General features: G+C 37.0%; 1 protein-coding gene across 2 annotated transcripts in view; it reads right to left on the reverse strand.

Moving 5' to 3' along the window:
* LOC128213568 (phosphatidylinositol 3-kinase regulatory subunit alpha-like) overlaps positions 1–22,079 on the reverse strand; it is a 131,993-nt gene that overhangs the window by 98,878 nt on the left and 11,036 nt on the right. For both annotated transcript variants that reach the window (XM_052919427.1, XM_052919426.1), the window contains exons 3-4: positions 11,675–11,782; positions 2,398–2,463 (exon numbers count right to left, since the gene is read on the reverse strand). In XM_052919427.1, the coding sequence (XP_052775387.1) occupies positions 2,398–2,463; positions 11,675–11,782 (174 nt within the window). The remainder of the gene's footprint in view (positions 1–2,397; positions 2,464–11,674; positions 11,783–22,079) is intronic.

Below are 22,079 nucleotides of genomic sequence, written 5' to 3' on the forward strand. Positions count from 1 at the left end.
TACCTCCTCCACTAGGCATTGTAGGCTCGCATATGTAAATTTAAGGAAGTTATACTTTTTTAGTCATATAATATATTTCAGATTACCCTTCTACAGGCCATTAAAAGAATGAAACTAAAAGGTGGGGCTTACGCCAGCCAGATATAAATAGGAGAGGGTGTTAATGAAAAAAGGGACAGGGCGCTAATGAAGAAAAGGGTACATCATGTACCAGGCTGTGAAAATCTTGAACATCATGAATTTGACAGAAAATGTTAGAATTGTGTTTAATTGATTTAATAAAAAGGTTTCAACTGTCATATATGTTAAGTGTGTTTGTATTTATAATCATATTATAAGTTTTAATCAAAACCTAAGAAATATTTTATTTTCTTCAGCATTTCATTCTATGACGGCAAAAAGGCGCACACGTGTACACTCGACTGTGCCCAATTTTGCTGTCTTCATGAGGGCAGAAGCCTGTGTTACCAAAAAAAGGACAGGACGCCAGCACAGTTTCATGATTTCTAAGCTAAAACCCTAAACACAAGAGCATGTCATCAGACCCCTACACATCAACTTGGTCCATGACAGCTACACTCAAACTGCACCTCCCCCCCCACCCCCATCCGAAATCAAGTACACATGAAAGTCAGATAATTTTATATCAACATGATAAATTGTACATATCATTGAACATGAAACTATTTTCACAACTATATCTTCAGTTGTAAATGAAACAAAATTTTGGTTTCATATCTACAATATTTAAATCGAGCTCTGACACACATTATTTTACTAGACATACATGTAATTACCAGGCTATTTTTAACCCATCAATTATCACAAGTAATCTTCTCCTAACACTCCAGTAACAATGCAGCTATTTGATAGCAGAGTGTATTCCTCCTCACAGCCCATTAACCTACTGACCCACTCAGCCACATATCTGTCAAAACTACAAAACTTCCCCTACTTCAGGTATATTTATAGATACATGTAGCTCATGTGGGGAAATGTATGTCAAGCAAAACTGCATTAATAGAAGAATTTATATGAAGAGTTAATACATTTTTGTGTCAAACTTAAAATAAAATGTGTAATGCATCTTCCATGATAAGAATAGCTTTATGTAGATCATAAAAGTTTTGAAACTAAGAAAAGGCTATGATGTATTTTGAAAGTCTGAGGTATAAATTAACATCAAATAGTTCATTTCAAAGGAATATTTGGACATAGAATATAAAATTGAGGACCATTTATCATAAGATTGACCTTTATGATGAGTTTATCGCTTTGGTATTTGGCTACCCAGAAAGATATAACATATTCAACGCCCACTATGTTTTATGATACAGTGCCAGTCATGTTTAAAGAATGCAATAAAAAATCATGAATCATGATGTTTCGGAATTATGGAATCATGTTTTTGGGGTAATTCTGTTTCCATAACCGATTTTTCATAACAAGAAACAGCAGGACATAGATAATGACTACAAATTACTGTCCTCTTGGGGCTGTATAACCAGACTATAAATTCCTGATCACCTATTTGTGACCTATAGAAAAACTGTCCATGATGTCAGTTCTGGTTATTTTCAGTTCTTTATAATCTTATGCTGTCCAACATGGCCTGTTCTGGAGTATTTATTATGGCCTTAGGGAGACCCAGTGGTAAAATATTCAAGACCATAAGACAAATAATAACTCTCAGCTGTCCTTATACTGTGGAATAATGATTTCCTCAAATTGTTTGACTGACCCAGAAAGTTGAAAGTTAATATAATCAATCATTAATCAATCCATCATAATACATTTCCATTCATGTATTCCTAATATATATATGTATGTGATGCATAAATAATATGTTCACATTTTTAGATTCTTTGACAGCTGTTATAAATATATAACTGTTGATAAACAGTTGTTGAAAATTCACCAAGCTTTTATAGTGGAACAGCGTACCATAACTATAATTTAGTCTTTTATTTTCAGTTAATTTTTTCAGAATTTTGCAAATAAATAATCTTAAAGTGGGCTTGCTGTTCAGAACTTTGTTAATGTTTACAAAGTTGTTAACAGCATCATTTTTCAACTTTTCAAGATGAAATATTTTATGATGTAACCATAAATTTCATAAAAAGCACAGCTGGAACAGTTGCCTTTGTATTTCTAAGGCTTACTGAAGATCACATGTGTTTCCATTTAACTTTCAAAATAATAAAGTTTCATAAGTTAACAACCGTGAAGTTAACAACCCTGTTAACTTTAACAAAGTTTTAAACAAATGGCCCCGCCATTTATTGACAAGTAAAGGTGCACTTCATATAATTCATGGTGAATATTATACATGTACCGTACAAGATTAAGATAATGAGCAAAAACCTAATCTCATCCCTCATGCAGTTAGGTACTTACATACGAAGCAGGCAACAGGTCGCAGGAAGTAGCACTCAATCAGTCTGTGAGGAACACCTGGTGCTTCTGAAAATACAAACACACGTGGGTGTACAAAGTTGTTCTTTGCAATTAAAGGGGCACTCTGTCACTTTTTTAACACACATGTATAGAAGGATAAACAAAACCGATCTACGTTCTATGTAATTAAAGGGGCACTCTGTCACTTTTTAGCTTTGTTAACTCACATGTATAAAAGGACAAAATTGTGGAACTGATCTGCATTCTAAGCAATTAAAGGGGCACTCTGTCACTTTGTTAACAGTCACATGTATATAAGGACAAATGAAGACTGATATACATTCTATGTTACTTAAGCGGCACTCCCTCCATGTGTGACATCACTTCAATCCCACCTGGCTCCTCTAAAAATATTATCATGCTTGCAAAAAGCTAAAATAAAAACTCCATACAATTTGCATAGTTATATTGGCGTCTGCGCATATGAAAATTGGCCTTTTGTCTGCGCGTATGAAACACGAACACATGCGCATGTTACAAGGTCATAAAGGAATAGTCTGCTTTCAATGTTATCTATCTCTATTTTCACTTAATTCTGCATCGTAAGCCAACACCAGCCATTCTTGACTATCATAAACATGATAAATACATATGGAAGATATTGGCAACTGCATTGTACTAATTTTTGACCTGATCCATCAACCACTACAACTACTCCAACAATGTCAACAAAAACTGAAAAAAGACAACACCCCTGTGGTTCCAGTAAAAACAGCATCCATAAATCCAACTTTATGACCAGTATCAAAAACCCTAGCCAGCTGTTACAGCCAGTTCAAACTAGGTTAATACTATTCATAAGCTGTTGCAAGTGAATTACCCCAAGGTTATCTTTTTCTCTTTAATCCCAACCTTTAACTCTTGAAGGGAGTTCAAATTTGCAAGAGGACAAATGTTCCTTCCAATCAATTCATCTTACAATGTATTAGAGGGCACACAATAGAAACTGGGTTAATAAACCAGTAAGGGGATAATGTTATTATGAGAAATGTTCTCACAATTTGTAAGGGAATTCCAGGCCTTAATTGGTAGTTTCTCAATCTCCCTAGATAGAATTCGGTTAATAGATGCAGTCAGCCAGCTCTCTAGATAAAATATGAAAGCTGATTTCATGTTAATGCTGCATGGACAAGCTCTCATGAAATTCATCATGTAAGAGATTGTGTGTTTTTTCACATTTCACAAAAAAATATATTTTTCTATGTTTGGCCCTGGAAACGTGAAAGAGTCCCTTAATTGGGCGGTCACACAGTGCTGATTATGGCTCCTGTATGCGATCAAACAGCATTACAAAATAAAAAGTCAGATTATAGTATCCTCAATGATCTGGAATGCCTGTCATTTTCTTAATGCAGTTGTATATATTGGAAACAGAGTCCTACAGATCGGGAATGGTCCAGACTGGTTGATCAAGCACTCCCAACAGTTAGATGCGTCCAATAACATTCTGGAAACTTATTCGATTTTTACTACTCGGATTACAATCATGACTGTGTTGTGACAGATTATGCTGTATCGGATCAAAATCATAACAATGTCCTGTGTTGTCTGGACAGTCTTGAGCATGTCCTGTGGAACGGGCATGCTCTTGAGAAATTTTGCCCTGCCATTTATTGCCAAATCAGTCCAGACTGTGTCCAGACCTTGCGGGTGTCTTCTGTCAGTGTCGGTTCACGTTCTGGCCATTGTCTGATCTCTATCGGATCTAATTTCAGAGAATCTGGACGCTGTCGGGACATATTCAGTTGTTATTAACCATGCAAAAGATACATGTCGGATCAGATTTAGAACGGGATAATTGTGACAAGTTTGACTCAAAATGGCTGAATAAGGACAATTCCTGAACAATATCTGATTGTTGTCATGATTAATAAATGTTTTTATAATTTTTGTAATTTCCAGCCACAAGTCACTAGATTTTGATCAAACTTTTGACAAATTTTAATCAGGAATGGTCCTATCAAGTACAATAGTAAAAATTGTGAATGACTCTAATTGCACGAGGAATTAGGGAACATTCTGGCAGATTTTAAACAAGAGCACCGCAAAGTGAACTGCCAACACCCCTTCTTTTTTTTTAGTCCAAAACAGCTCAACAGTAATAATGTAACAGTCAATGTTAGGGGTATTGTACTAAATTTGATTATCTTGAATGGTAAACTGTGTAATGCCTTTGCACTACATCCACCCCAAACAAACACTATGAAAATACCTCGACATTTTTTTTCTTCAAAAAACAGAAGAGCATTAGACAAACTCTAATGATTTTAAATGTAAGATTATCTTTAAATCATTAAAATCATATCTTTGGCATCTAACTTCACACACATTTATCATTTAAGTTTAAGAGATATATTGCATGTTTCAGATTTAAATAAAAAAATGTACAGCAAACTTGGATAAATAAAGACGTTTTTTTGCCTATCATGTGTTATAGATGAACAATATTTCAGTGAAACTTTCTTTGAACATGCAAGCATAAATGACATTTACATTTGTTATAAATTTAAAAACTCTTTTTAATTAAATGGCTTAATTAATTCTATGATTTTCTGGGAAACACATAATTTGCGTATACATTAAACACATGTGTTACCATGCAACTATGTATGTACTGTTACATGTTTTGTTTTAATATTTTTCGCGTTTTCAGGCAAAATCAACTTTTGCATGACAACAACAACAAGGACATTGTCAAAAAACACAAAGGCTCATGATAATTTAGATAAGGATGCTGCAAACAGATTTCATTTTCTAGTAAAATACATTTCTCATTACGGAAAAAAACTTAACCCTAATGCAACAGTTGTCGCCTCAATTTATCACTGTTAGAACACTTGCTAATAGCAATTACTATATGTCTGAAATATGTCTGGTAAGACCATCTGCGACTTTAATAATAAATTATATTAAGTTCTGTCACACCCAAAAGCAATTAATTCCTGAATATTGCTCACAAAACATTTGTTGCCATGATAACTTATTTATTTCAAACATAAAATCAAGGAAATGGAATTCATTTTTACATCCAAATCCAACATATGGACAGGAATACAAAGGAAAATTAGAACCTTGAATAATTTTTTGACAAAAACACAGAACAAGTAATTAAGTTCATGGCCGTAAGTCTAAAGCCCAAGCATTTGCACCCATGGGTGAGCGATAACCCGATAGCAAGAGCTATAGTGTTTTTTGATGATAGTAAGAGCATTGGCGCCACAGGATTATAGCATTGGCGCCACAGGATAAAAGCATTGGCGCCACAGGATAATAGAATTGGCTCCACAGGATAATAGCATTGGAGCCACAGTATAATAGCATTGGTGCCACAGGATAATAGCATTGGTGCCACAGGATAATAGCATTGGTGCCACAGGATAATAACAAGAGCAAGGGCACCACTGACGCATTTGGCTGAAAAGCAAGAGCTTTGGGGCCTTTTAGTGATATCAAGAGCATTGCTGCCTTTTGGTGACACCAAGAGCATAACTGCCTTTGGGTGACAACAAGCGCATAGCTGCCTTTGAGTGACACCAAGAGCATAACTGCCTTTGGGTGACAACAAGCGCATAGCTGCCTTTGAGTGACACCAAAAGCATTTCTGCCTTTCAGTGACACCAAGAGCATAGCTGCCTTTGGGTGACACCAAAAGCGTTGCTGCCTTTGGATGACACCAAGAGCATTGCAGGAGGCTTTTGCATTTGGGTGACATGAAGAGCACAGCTGCCTTTGGGTGACTGAAGAGCATAGCTGCCTTTCGGTGACATGAAGAGCATAGCTGCCTTTGGGTGACACCAAGAACATTGCAGGGGGCTGTTGGTGATATGAACAGCATTGCTGCCTGTGAGGAACACCAAGAGCATTGCTGCCTTTTGGGTGACACCAAGATTATTGCTGCCTTTTGTTGACACCCAAAGCATTGCAGGAGCCTTTCGGTTATATCAAGAGCATTGCTGCTTTTGGGCGACAGTAAGAGCATTGCATGTTGTCTTTGGGTGACACAAAGAGCATTGCTTCCTTTGGGTGACACTAAAAGCATTGGTGCTTTTGGGTGACACCAAGAGCATTGCTGCTATTGGGTGACACCAAAAGCATTGCTGCCTTTGGGTGACACCAAGAGCATTGCATGGTTCTTTTGGGTGACACCAAGAGCATTGCATGGTGCTTTTGGGTGACACCATGAGCATTGCATGGTGCTTTTGGGTGACACCAAGAGCATTGCATGGTGCTTTTGGGTGACATCATGAGCATTGCATGGTGCTTTTGGTTGACACCAAGGGCATTGCATGGTGCTTTTGGGTGACACCAAGGGCATTGCGTGGTTCTTTTGGGTGACACCAACAGCATTGCTGCCTTTGAGTGATAGCAAGCACTATGGTGCCTTTTGGTGATAGCAAGAGCTCTGGTACGTTTGAAGAGAGAGCAAGAGCCTTCGGGTAACATTGAATGACAGCAACAAATCACATTTTTCTTTCACTTTCTTAATCAGCTTCAGGTACTCAAATTTATGAGCTGAAAGTGGTATGATGTTTAAAAGAATTGTCCTAATGCTCTATACTAGTTCTGTAGGTCAGTAGTGTGTCAGTCAAGACCTACTAAAAAGCATCATTACTTCAGCCAGCACATACATCCCACTAAGCTGATATTTCTCCAACTAAATGTGCCTTCTAACCTACATTACTGTGAAAGTTGAAACTGTCAGCCGGTAAATGACCCTTTAATGACTTAACTGTCTTTCTTAAATGTGGGTTTTATGCCCAACTTGGCTGAACATTAAGTGCAACCTGCATTCACTAATTGGTTGCATTTCAAATATCAAGAAATAATTTTTCACACCACATATTCAGGCACAAAAAAGTATTTTACAAAAAAGCAATAAACTGCGGTATCTTACTCAGCGTTTATAGACTGTACTGCTCAAAGTTTTATTAGTCTGCGCCCAGAAGGGTGCCGACTATATTTGATATTACTTTAGAAATATTCCAACTAAGGGACTAGTTCATAAATTGCAGAACAATGCTTTCAATAGTTTCCACGTTGCATGATAAAATATAAAGTTTAGTATGTTTTATAAAACTCAATCATAACAACTCGGCCATCTCTGGCAAGCTTCGTGATAGATACAGGCCAAGGTGTTCCAATTGATACCAACTTCCCATTCGGAACTCCTCGGCCATTTTTATCGAAAACAACCTTGGATGTATTTGGACGGTTTACAAACTCAAAAAGTGGCACGTTTAAGTCCGCTGCAAATAGATCGCATTGTAATCTTATTTAGAAGTTAAACTTTATGACTTAACTCTTGGGAATCTTAATTATGTTTGCAATAAAACACTTCAATGGCAATCAATTTTAACTTTGATCGATGAAAACAACTCTTAAACACTACATTTAATTAATGATATTATTCAAAAATTTACGAACTACTTCAACTGATGTACCAGTATACATCCGAGGTTGTTTTTGAAAAAAATGGCCGAGGAGCTCCAAATGTCCAACTTCCACCCAAATAGATGAAGGTTACACGGTACTATTACAATATCTTTTATGTTTGTAAACCTCCTATGCAGTAATCTCCCTTGGCAACAGCAAAAATGGCGAGTTTTAAAAAAATTAACATTGAGCTTAATTGTTTGTTTTGAAAATGTCATTCGAAAGAATGAACTCCAGATAATTCCCTCCTAATGTATAGTATTTTTAATCCCTGTTCTATATACTCATATGAGTGAATTGTGTTACAAAAACATATACAATATATAAAGCATGGAATTCACATAACATGCTGGTACAAATAAAAGGTGAATTTCATGCTATTGAAATCTATGTATTAGACCATTGACTCTATTTCTTCCGAAGAAACGTATGTATATTTTTGGTATAATTTAGTTTTTACCGGAGGATTAGCTTGGAAAAACCAGAATATCTATAATTCCGGGCTTAAACTATTGTAACAATATTATTTACCATAATGTCCTTCGAACATATGTACACCCAACATAAAAACATACTATCATTGAAATAATAACAATTTTTGGTCATCTACATGCATGTTGTTCTACTAATTTCATTGCGCCGACTTGATGCTATGCATCAACTTTTTTCTTGTTAACAAATTATTTAACATTTTCAAAGCATATAAACAAGGACCACAGGTCAATAAATCAATTGTGTGAACTTCACTCCCAGTGCATAAGGAGAACAATGATTACATTCCGGAAAAACACCCACTATGGCCCACTACATGCATGCCAGCAAGAGGACTTTCAGGACTGATTTATACCATAGTCAGGGAAATGATCATGTTTGGAGCCACTTTGTCCTTTACCTGACAACATTGAACACGAAAACAACTACATAAATTGCGTTATCAATCTCATTCTAAGGATGAAACCTATAAAAGAGCATGCAAGTATATAACCAAGCAGTGCTCCAGTCTGGATTTAAAAAGGGCAAAGTGCTAGGTCAGAAAGGGTACTTTTGATGCCATTGAATGAGCCAGAAGGCTGCTCTGTCAAACAAAAGGGCACAGGGGGTGGGGGTAATAAAAGGGCAGCAGGGTAATAGAAAAGGGCAACAGGGTACTCCCAACTTCTATTTAGGCCTAGCTGGAGCACTGGACCAAGGCTGTAGCAAGAACCATTTTATAACTTACGGACAAGATACAGATTCATGTCTTTTACCCCCATGTCCTTCAATTTAATAACATTTTATCATGTTGTACCATGTTGGAGAGTGTGTTCTTTGTTTTCATCTACACATTAACTCCCATATCAGTGCAAAAACAAGGAGAATGGGTGTAACACTTCTATAACCACTGTGCAGATAAGTTATCACACTCTAATACCCCATGCTGTTTATTGAACGTTGTCCTTGAAAACTTAGTACAAAACAGTCACCTGCAGCAACCAATGTCAAGGATATTCTACACTACACTTAAGCACTCCTGTGTAATGTAAATTACTCGAGTTCTGGGTGCCATAACTATTACTTATGCATGAACATAACTTCGTTTTGCTAAGCTACGTCCCTGATAGGTGTTATGATAGATAACCTGTTAATAATTAAAGAAATAAGTCCATATGGGTGAAAGTGAAGATTCTATCCTCTTCTTTCTCAATCATCACTCATGACATACAAAAACTAGATTTGACCATGCAACCCAGTTCAATTATATGTTAGTGTGTACTTTGTAAATATTTGCACCTCACATGTATTTGAGAAGAGAGTATTATAAAACTGCAATCTGTTAGAACATTTCCTATTCACTCCTATTATAACCCAGCAACAGAATGCCAATGCTTGTCTGTTTTCCATACTCATCAAGGGACCATAACCCTCAAGGGACCATAGCTCTCATAAAGGGGCCATAACTCTAATGAAGGGACCATAACTCTCATCAAGGGACCATGACTTATCAAGGGACCATAACTCTCATCAAAGGACCATAACTCTCATCAAGGGACAATACCTCTATCAAGGGACCATAACTCTCATCAAGGGACAATACCTCTATCAAGGGACCATAACTCTCATCAAGGGACCATAACTCTCATCAAGGATCATAACTCTCATCAAGGGGCCACAACTCTCATCAAGGGACCATAAGTCTCACCAAGGGATCATAACTCTCATCAAGGGATCATAACTCTCATCAAGGGTTCATAATCCTCACCAAGGGACCATAACTCTCGTCAAGGGGCCATAATCCTCTACAAGGGATCATAACTCTCATAAAGGGGCCATAATCCTCACCAAGGGATCATAACTCTCATCAAGGGGCCATAATCCTCACCAAGGGATCATAACTCTCATCAAGGGATCTTAACTCTCATCAAGAGACCATAACTCTCATCAAGGGGCCATAACTCTCTTAAAGGGATCATCTATCAAGGGACCATAACTCTCGCCAAGGGATCATAACTCTCATCAAGGGATCATAACCTAATCAAGGAATCATAATTCTCATCAAGTGGCCATAACTCTCATGATGGGACCATAACTCTAATCAAGGGACCATAACTCTATCAAGAGACCATAACTCTCATTGAGGGACCATAAATCTCAGCAAGGGACCATAACTCTCATTGAGGGACCATAACTCTCAGCAAGGGACCATAACTCTCATTAAGAGATCATAACTCTCATCAAGGGACCATGGCTCCCAGTAAGGGACTGTCACTCAAGGGATTATAACACTCATCAAGGGATCATATCTCTTTTCAAGGGACAATGACTCTCTTCAGGGGATCATAACTCTTATCAAGGGTCCATAACACTTTTCAAGGGACCATGACTCTCATCAAGGGATCATATCTCTCATCAAGGGACCATAACTCTTATCAATGGACCATAACTCTTATCAATGGACCATAACTCAAAAGATCATGACTCTCATCTAGGGACCATAACTTTTATCAATGATCAAGCCATGAAAAATGAAGCCATAAGTGACCAAGCCATAAGCGACCAAGCCATGAATGATCAAGCCATCAATGATCAAGCCACCAACAATCAAGACACCAACGATCAAGCCACCAATGATCAAGCCACCAATGATCAAACCACCAATAATCAAGACACCAACGACCAAGCCACCAACGATCAAGCCACGAGACCAATGACCAAGCCACAAACAATCAAGCCACCAACGATCAATGATAAAGCCACCAACGATCAAGCCACCAACGATCAAGACACTGACATTCACCAGAGGACAACAAGATTGACAAGAATGGCTGTGTTTTCCTTTTAAAAACAGAAAAGCTGTAAATTTGACCCACTGACTGTTTTTTTCCGGTGGCTTGTTATTTAGAACAATCAATCTTTTAACCTCAGTCTTGTACTGTTGCTTAGAATTATTGAACATATTCTCACACCATGTCTTCAAGCTGAAGGAAAATTGGGCCAGGGCAGTTCCAAAGGGAAATTTTGCTGACAATACGGATATTGATAGCAGGCAGTTGTACTTATTGTTGTACCTTATAATGTTAAGATTCATATTCCATACCACTATATTCTATCTTGAAACCGGATATTGCAGAAGAAAAATGCCTCTTTCATGGCTATTAATAGTTCAATTTTGGTCAATTTTTTTCTCTTCATAAAAAGGACTGCCTGGAGGGGAATTCTGACTCGAAAATCGGGAAAAATATATAATTTTCAAGGTGAAAACTGGGGCCCAATTTCAGCCCCAAAAGTCTCTGTCTCAGAAACATACCATCTTGGTCCGTATCAGTAGGAGGTTGGAAAGTTGGGCGATGTGTCGGTTGGTCGTTCCTGTTGGTTGGGCTGCTATACACTCCCGGGGTAAACACAGCATAGTCACCTGAAGCAGAAGGATATAATATAGGGCCTGTTACAATAAAACATCTTGAGTCATTTCCTAACTTCAGTCATTTTCCTAGTTTAGGTATGACACTGACGATATATATTGTAATATTACTTGGAACTAGTCCCCTGATATATTACAAATCATATAATTATTGCAAGTGTATGTCTAAATAGTTTCGCTTTTATACTGTATGTTATTGTATCCATTTGTATGAATATGTGCTTTATGTAATTATATACAAGTCTTGATAACTACTGGCTTAACCAACCATAGTGTTGCAAAATACCTAAATGTGACCTTGACCTTAAATTTGACCCTCAATTTTCATCATGAAATTGCTCGATTCTTTATGAAACAGCCCCCTCCAGCTGCTACATTCAATTCAAATTTTCAATGAAAAATCAATTTATGCAGTTAAATCAGAATATCCTTCTGCAGGAAAGTGCTAATATTATACATAATTATGGTATGATGTGCATGGTTGCATGATGTCTGACCTTGAACTTGACCTTAATAATGACCCTGACCTTTACACATGCAACTTCTGATAAAATGCTGACAGTCCAAACCAGTTTGTTAACCTTTCTCAACTGAATTATAGATCAACTACAATTTAAAGCAGAGTGATTTTATCTGATATGTCAATTAATCTCAAATGATTAATATATAAATCAATGTACCATAAATATCTGAAAACCTGGAAAACTTGACCAGATTTTTCTACGATATGTCAAATGATAGCCAGAATAGGAGGCAATATTGACGTGTTTCTGACTAATACTTCTTAATTATTGGCATTCTGTCTAACATCGAGGCCAGGAGACCAATTACCGCAGACGCACATCCAGCCAAAAAAAAAGCGTCAACGAAACGGCTAGATGTCTTAGAGACGGCTTTAGTCAGCTTTCACTCTTCATGGATATTCTGTATTCTGATTAACTCCTAGGTTTCCGTTGTTATTTTTGTCTTCTTTCCTGCATTAGTCATTATAGCTTAGACAATTGATCGTGCCGCTGCTGCGCATGCTGACATGAAATACTGGAATACTGGAATACTGGCCTAGACGCCACTGTGCTACTGACATAAATACGGTGTTTGTTTTCCTCCGGCAATCATTATCAATAATCGGGAATTGCAGCCAGCAGAGGAATGCAGATAGCTGTAGAAAACGTTTACTTTCTTAGAAGCTGCTTTCTGACATTAATTTGCAACATACTGAGAGCGATGAAAGTTATATAGAAAATGAGTCTTGTTATAAATAAGAAGTACCAACTCCGAAACTTGCATTTTCTTAAAGAAAAATATTTTATTGCCAACATTTCAAGGTTGTGAGGGATTTTTTTCAAGGAAAATATCATCATGGAACACAAAGATAAAATGATCTTAATTGCTTTGAGAATAATTTAAACATAATTTTGACTTGGTACATCATAAAGTGACATTATTCATTTCTGCAGAGAATCAAATTTTCATCCACGTGCAGTGAGTTAGTTCAAACATATTTTATTCAGATCATATTTACAAAAATAACAGTACAACAAAAGTTAGATGAAATGGATTAGAAAAAAAAGCATTTTGGGGCATTTTACCATCAGTTCATCCCTGCAGGACGGGGATTTTACTTGGGGTTGACCCCATTATTCCCTAGACCTGGGGGAGGGGGGGGGGGGGTGGCTACAATTGACTGGTGCATGTACAGTTTTGAAATGCACAGAAAGTGTATGATGTGTACAGTATGATGAAAAATATTATTATAAATAAGCTTATTAATATATTTTTACAAGAACTGTTCAAACTATTTCTTTACATTTAACCTGAATGTTTTGGAATAATTATAAAAATAAAAAATAAAAAATTAAAAAATTATATTCTGTCACACACACTCTCCCGATGACAAGCGATCAATAGACCAATGGGGTTGACTGTTAGGCAATAAAACATGAATCTCTAGACTTTCAAAAAGCAAGCTTGAATACAGTGTACGTTATTATCTGGCGACAGCTTATAGAAAAAGTTTTGACAATGTTCTGTACTTCTAATCCTTTTATTTGAATATCTATAATTGTTACATCAAGACTTATTCCTTATGTAAACTTCTTTTGTCGTTTTCTTCAAACGCTTAACAAAAAGCTTATAAAAGTTTAACCAAACACCATTTTCAAATAGGAAATGCACGACCCCGGACTTTAATGTGAAATAATTACTGGCGAATACTTGATCAATTGTTCAAGAAAAGTCATTATTTCCACCTACTACTATTTTTGGAAAAAAAATCTATTTCAATACAACGAATAATGCCCCCCTCTGGTTATAAAGAACAGTTAAAATATTTGATCGGCACACATTCACAGAAATTGCTGTGTTTGCTTTTATAATGTCAAAAAATAGAATTCATTTGAAAAAAAAATCATACCTCATTGGAGGCTAAATTAAACATAAGGCCACGAAAGGTTACTGTATAAAAGAACTTCCGAAAACGAATACCTTTGTATAAATATCGGTCAAATAAATGAATGCCATTGATTTTTATTTGTTATTCATCGTCTAAAAGATTAAACTATTGTCAATGAGAATATAATTATTCCAATTTAAGGTACCGTACACATGAATTACTGGGCTTAAACTGATAATGCAACATTGTGGGATATTTCCGCCATGGGGTAGATCAAGGATTTCGCATTAAAAAGGGGCGTAACTGCGGGGAGCAACTAATTTGACATGCACCCCTTCCCTAGAAACTGATCAATTTATAGGAAGGGTGGTTTTGGGTCTCACAGTCCTCCAAGATTTGTTTTAGCTAAATTTCAATCTGAAGTGGTGTATTTTAGTGTATTTTTAATTAATACTCTCTCTCCAATATTGACATAAAAATAGCAAAACTGGATGCGGATAAGGGGGCACACTGTCCCCCCCCCCCCCTTCCCCAACACCCTAAATCGTCCAGTGCTGTGTCTATCATAATATAAATAGCTATTTTAGCTAGCTAGACACTTGATGTCAGCTGTTCCATCAAGCTCGTTGACATACAAAGTAAAAGGCTGTATTTCAGAAATTCAATACAAAAGCAGACAGCTAGCCTGCTTAAGAACCGTTTCACTTTTTACCATCAAGTGATGCAGTAAGGTAAAAGCCTTAAAAGACAGACTTTCAAACTTTAATTGACAAGATACCCATACCCTTCCATCAGAGGAAATCAGTCCATCAAAACTATATAGTCTTAAAGTATTCAAATCTTCAGAGCCCATGCACATCCAAATCCCCTGTCTGAGCCACAAGTGCCAAGTGCCAAGCAAGAATTGTGCCAACTTCCTTCATATTCTAACTGCCTTCTGAAGTACTTTTGAATACCTTAATTTACCCTTTATAATATGTATGTCAGGCCATTTACCCCTTCGGAGGGGGGTGAAAAGTTCTTCAGATGCAGCCATAACCCCTGGACACACCTTGATCACAGCAGGCTTTGTACCCACACTGCAGTGTGGATTTTTTATTATCCAGAAAGCACACAATACATGGCCCTCTGAAGTGTCTCTACTTTTAAATATTGTATGCCAAAGCAAATATTTGCCAGGTTATTTTATACTCTTTATCGAAACGAAAAACTGTGCCAGTGGGCCAAACGGTTTTATACAGTGTAACCAATTTCTGAACTTTTATCTCAAAGGCTTTTTGTATCTTGAAAGTACACATGAATCAATTGACTTTGGAAATTGACTTTTGGAAAGGTTAGTGTAAAATGTAGTTTAATTTGCATAAAAAATATTCCTCTTTTCCATAGTTTTTTTTGAAATTGACTTTTGAAAGAGAAGTGCCAAAGACTCAAGTTGTCATTTTCCTTTTGATTAAAAAATTAATGCTACTTTTGCTGTCTTGAAGTAATAACTGTATATGGTGCCTTTAAATTGTAGACTGTGAAGATAAAAGCCGGAGCGATGGAGTCGAGATGAAGTTTGATACTTTAATGTATACATGAGAAACTGACGCAAAATAAATGCTATTAATGTATGTTTTTTTTATTTAAAGGGAAAAATCCCTTATGTAAAAAGGAATAAGGACAGTCCTCATGGAATATCTATACTTCACCCATCAGGGATACTAATAGTTGACGCCCTCATAGTTGATTTGTCCAGATAATATGTTTAACAGCTAGGATGTGATTCAATTTCGGAAGATCTAATGGCTTCAGGGACGAAAAAGAGGAAGCCTGGGTTTTGATTCTGCGACAGAGGGCTTCACCTTCTTTGACCCCCGTTAGGGGCCTCAAGCACGCCCAAACACAACGCCAAAATGATTTTAGCCATTAAGCTGCTGGAGGTCAATGACATCCCTAATTTATCCACAGACACCTACATCCTATATTGCCTATTGACTTTCAAACAAGGTAATCTACAAATAGATTTGATCAGGGACTCACAAGTGTGCCGCGAACCATGAGAACAATATACCCACAAATGTTCACACAAATGTTGTACTTTAATTGGTACCAGTAGACAATTTTACTTAAGTGTTCCAGATTGGAATTTTTTGTCCAATTTGGAAAAATATTGAATATTACGTTTGGAATCAGACCCATGGGAGCTGTAGAAAAAGCTCTGCATTAGACATAGATGGAAAACCAGTCTCAAGGAAATTTTGGCCTTTAGTCATGAAGAATTTGAGCTAGAGTTATGGAACTTGTTTCAAATCATGTCATTTAGAGGTTTCGCCATGGTAACAGCTTTTTTACAATTAAGAGCTAACAATAATTAACTAACAACAACATCAACAACAACAACAAATTAAGAATTAACAACAACAACAACAGAACTATGATTATATCTCACCACCATGGGTCATTTTGATCCTAAATGCATCATGCAGCTTTTAGAGCCAAAATATTATACGCCCAAAAGTCAATATGATTGAAGCTTGTACTCTTAAAAACTTTTATGAGTACTTTAAACCCGTTATCAGCGGACAAAGTGACAATAGCTTGTTGCACTTTCAAAATGATACTTCATGGCTTATCATTAAAATGCAAGGGTCCTTTAAACCAAAGTTTGGCAAAAAAACAGCAATAAAATTGTTATCGGACAGAATAAATGGGTCACAAAAAATTACAAACAGCTTTTATATGGCAAAAAGTGTATAATTAATGGCCTCCATAGATAAAGACAAAATATGGGTTAGGAAGTCTTGCAAATATTTGCATTTTGATAAACACTATTATTTGGAGCTTTCAGAATCTCATGGCGATACACTGACATAGTCAAGGCGTGATCTAAACAAATCTTAACATTTATGTTCCATTCGTTCCGTATCTGACCGACTTTCCGAAATTCGAGGGATGTGTTTAAACATAGGCTAATGTTTTGGGCAGCTAAATTTGTAGATGGAATGTTGGTATCTCTGCAGATTTGCACAACAAATGCTTGTGGATGCTGAAACAATAAACGTCATTGTTGGGAATAAAATAAACATGCACTGTACGAAGTTACCCACAACAAGAGAAAGAATAAGAGCCAAATACCAAAATAATGATATTTTGAAACGCAAAAGACTGCATGCAATATGCAGGAGTGTGCCAATGCAAGTTATGCAATATGCTGACACATTACCAAGTATTTAGCAGCCAACCATCAACGAAAAAGTGTCAAGGATACAAACATCATGCCAGAAAAAAATAACACAGTTCTATTTATAGCAATCATGAACCTCTTTAGACAACAACAAGGGTTGTTTTTTCAACTAGTTTTATGGCCGCTATTTGACTGTGTTCCCAATGCCGAAAAGTTTATTATTTTTTCCAAATTTGAACGTTTAATAATAATTTCTAATGAGTCTTTGAATTATTAGGTTGGTGCTATTTTGACATTAGGTTGTTAAATAAACGACATAAATTAATTAATGCACCAGTCAATTGTAACCACGCCCCTCCCCCCCAAAGGTCCGGGGAATATTGGGGACTTTGACTTTCGGTCCAGCCAAGCCTGGGTAAAATCCCCGCCCTTCGGAGATAAACTGCTGGTAAAATCCCCGCTAAATGCCCCACACCCCAGTGACCCTAGGTAAGGCCCATTCCCTGCTTTTTTGGCGCAAAGACAAAACCACCGCATTCACCCAGCACTGTGGGGCCACCTGGAAGGTAAAAACACGGCCCATTTCCCCATCTATCCCCGGCATACCCCCGGACCTTGGGGAGCCGTGGTAACAATTGACTGGTGCATAATTGTCTGTTCTCATATGGTTTAATACTGAAAAATCCAAATTTTAAAGGGTATTGGTCATTCAACCTTTACATTGAAACAAGCCATGACAATTCAATGTCTGGGGTTTTTTTCCATCACTTCTGAAATAAACTCGACAAACATTTAAACTAGACATACTGGACTCGCATCGCCATGGTAACATGTCTGTATTTCGGTGTCATGTGACTATCTTGATCAGGGGCAGATCCAGAATTGCAGCCTGTGAAATATTTTTTTTTGAAGCATAGGCCATTTGGGCCTACAACTTTAACAAATCCAGAGGCCCAAATCATCTTTCATAGATCCCCCCAAAATGGAGAAAAAAACAAGTTTGACCACTTCATTGAGTATTCAATGCTTTTCTTTTGTAAAAAAGGACAACAAAGAAATCATATGTACTGTCTGCCAATTTTGACGGGCCTGCGGCTTATTTAGCAGACTGGAATTGGACATTAGAGGGGGTATAACCTAGAGGCATAACCTTTTGACTTTAGACCCTTCCTTAGAACCTGATGGGGCGTATTTTATTACTTTTTTCTCCTATACTGGCTAAGGTCACAAATCCGAACACTTTTTGATGTTTTTTACAATTATCTTGGAGAGTTTATGCTGTAGTAAGTTAAACTTTCGTATGAAACATCTTTGGTTCATGTGAAAACAGCTGTCAAAGTATAGATTCACGATCTCGTCAATTTTATGTCGAAAATCATTCATTTTATGGACAGTAAATCACCCTTCAAATTATGCTATGGAGGGCACAAATACCGAACACTTGAAAAGCGAAAATACATGGTCATACAATTATAATTAAAAAGTATGCTATATTAAATAAACACTTAGCTGCAAAGTGATTTATTGTTTCCAAGGCTTTTTCAAAACATTCGCTTCAAACGTAAACCGTGATTTCTATTTATAAATATCTTGAATGTAGGTCAACATAACTGCGAAACCTAAAGATGCGTGTGCGCCCTCTGACGTCATTCCCCCATGTGCTACATTTTGATCTTTAAGCGTATAAACATTGAATGGCATTTTTTGGAAAAATACTTAACAAAACAAGATGAAACTTCGCAAGTGTGACCAAGGCAAGCCTCTGTATTGTTCAAGATCATCGAATAATCGATCACGGTAAACAAACGCGTGTTTTAGCTGGTGTTCGGGATTTGTGCCCTGTTTGGAAATGTACAGTCAACCAGTATTGAAATAAAAAGTAAACATGGACGATTTTAGGGGGGGGGGGGGGGGGCGCCAGACAGGTGCACTCCCCCCTTGATCCGCAAGTGTTGAATGTTTTTTGAGAAATTTCCAAAGTAGAAGTTGTGCAATGCAAAATCGCCGCCAAGGCTGTGACAAAAAAAAATTGTTGTAAATAAGAACAAACTAAAAATTCCTTAACCAAATTATATAACAAACATTCCTTCTCGCGTGAAAACATCTGACAACAACAATGGCAACGATTAGGCAACATAATAATTCGTCACTTATTTTATGGATAAAATGTCAATGATCTTGACACAAATAACTTTGCACTTTTCATGTGAAAGAAAGATTGATCTGACTGATCCCCCCCCCCCCCCCCCCCCCCCCCGGGTTCAATGAACTCCACATGCTTACAGTGAATAAACAAAAATAATTCCCCATATTGCACGCTGCCAAATCTTCTAGATTAACACATGAGAAAAAAGGCGAATTCTTGTTTATTCAATGTATCATAAATTAAATTCTGATACAAACATGGAGACCATTGAACTTTAGGGAAAGGAAATAACTTCGTCAAGAATAAATGATTTTAATCTTTACCAATATTGAGATGAACTTTAAAGAAAAACTGTAGAAAATTTCATGCATGAAATAATTAGATCGCAGATAGCTTGCAGCGATTGATAACCTATCGTGATAACCTATTTTCTATATAGAGGCGAAGTCTGACCAAAGTCGGTGACTACCTATACAAATCTAGTGTCCAGTTTTTAACAGAAACCCAGTTTTAATTCAACTCGTGACATAAAAAGTGGGGTTAATGTCCTAATTTTCCAAGCGACATTAAAATGTACAAAACATCACAATATACCTGTGCCTCAGCACAGGATTTTAACCCTTTACTTCATAGATACGCAATTTTACTTATCTATCCATAGCTTCATAGATACGGATTTTAACGTTTTATCGATAGCTTCATAGATACGTAATCCTACGTATTCGTAATGTAGGGGCATTTATTTTCATACCTGATGCTTGTTTATTCGCTATAAATTCATATTTATGAAGTATAAACATCGATAAATACAATGCACTAAAAAAAAAATATGTTACTATTTAAAGAATTTCGAAAAATCGCGAATTAAGGTCACTGGTATCAAAGATGCGTAAAACGTTGACTGCGCAGGTTTGTGGGCATTCCTGTCTCGTGTTCCTCGTGGAAATTTAAACAATACTGCAAGTTATAATTAACTACCAATAATACAACTATATTTTATTGATCACGTGCCTGACGTCACAGGTCATGGTTCGGAATCGTGTCAAAATGTCGGCCATGTTGGATAAACAAAAAATCATCTGGCTTGTATAAACAAAGGCCATAAATCATTATAAGGGACATATGTGTCACTTCTGTTTCGCTAATCCGGTCATAAAAATGCGCATCTGCTTCTACAAATTGAAAGTAGTACAAATGTGTTATAAAATAATGACTATCCCTATTTTTAAACTTTGACATGACCCAATTTAACATGGATCAGCTGTTGAAACACGTGTTTTCGAATACACAAGAATGCAATGTAGAACTAATTTCTGCCCTTGTTAACTTCAGTTTAAAACAACATTCCTGAATAATGCCATATATATTTCAGTGATTGTCTGACGAATCGGAACATTCTGGCTTCGATTAAAATGAGTTTGAGTACGACGTCGGGATGGCGAATTCGGACCTCGGCGTCACGCACACAAGGATACGAGAAATGAGGATTTTTAAAATCATACCCACAGGGATCGAATTTAACGGTCGCTAACTCGCAAAATGCGAGTAAGAATCGAAAAATGCGAGTAGAAAATCCTGGCACACGAATATTTTAGCGACCGCGAATAAAATCGTCGAATTCGCTCAAACTCTCCTTTGCGCTTTAAAAACTTCTTTCCGCAAGTTTACCGCATAATAGATAATCACGTGACCCGGTTTATGGACGCTTGTCGCTGCGTACAAATGTTACTATCGGATATTTAAGTAAGCGCCTCGAAGATAATCATGTGACCGTGTATGGACACTTGTCGCTATACTCAAATGTTATTATCGGGTATTTAAGCAAGCGCCTAGGAGATAATTGTTTTCGTCTGGTTTGTGATTCGCAACTGCCAAATAAGAAAAGGAAATTAACCAGGTTTTGTTACGCGAAAAGGCCTGGAAAGGTGAAAAGGCTGACAGCGACGCGGGGATTGACCGAAAAGCCCCCCAATAAAACCAAACCTAGCGAAAAGTCATGAATTGTCGGTACTTTGTCGCAAACCAAAAATTCTCGGTCCGATTCTACGGCATCTGTCAGAACCGTCAAAAAATAGGAAACGGAGTTGAACACCAAACTTTTGTATGCAACAACAGAGAATAATGGCAATGTTGAATTCAAAGTGTAGTGTGATGTTTGTAAAGAATTCTCCAGCGATAAAACATCTACTGTAGGCATCACAGTATTTTATTTTTTATTTACTAAGCAACAGTTAGCACCCTGCCCATATTACTTGCTAGATCCTCCATGCTTTGGTCACGTGTGCAACATACATTACCATCGAAAAATGTCAGTGTACATATATATTTTCAAGAGAAAAACATCTACTCTGTGTAGGATTCGAGCCTATGAAACTCTGCTTGCAAGTCTGGTCGTCTACCCAACTTGACTTACCAGGCACTTGGCTACTCAGTCGCATTAAATGGCTTAGAATAATGACTGTTACACTCCTCCCCACTTTACATTTTGAAAGTATAAACTTAGGTGGGGAGGAGTGTAGTCACTTACTACTAATGATTCAAGGCTTTTGAGTAACCAGGAGCTTAGTTAGCCAAGCTGGGTATATGA

The sequence above is a fragment of the Mya arenaria genome, chromosome 13 (assembly GCF_026914265.1).
Source record: "Mya arenaria isolate MELC-2E11 chromosome 13, ASM2691426v1".
In the NCBI taxonomy this organism is placed as follows: Eukaryota; Metazoa; Mollusca; class Bivalvia; order Myida; family Myidae; genus Mya; species Mya arenaria.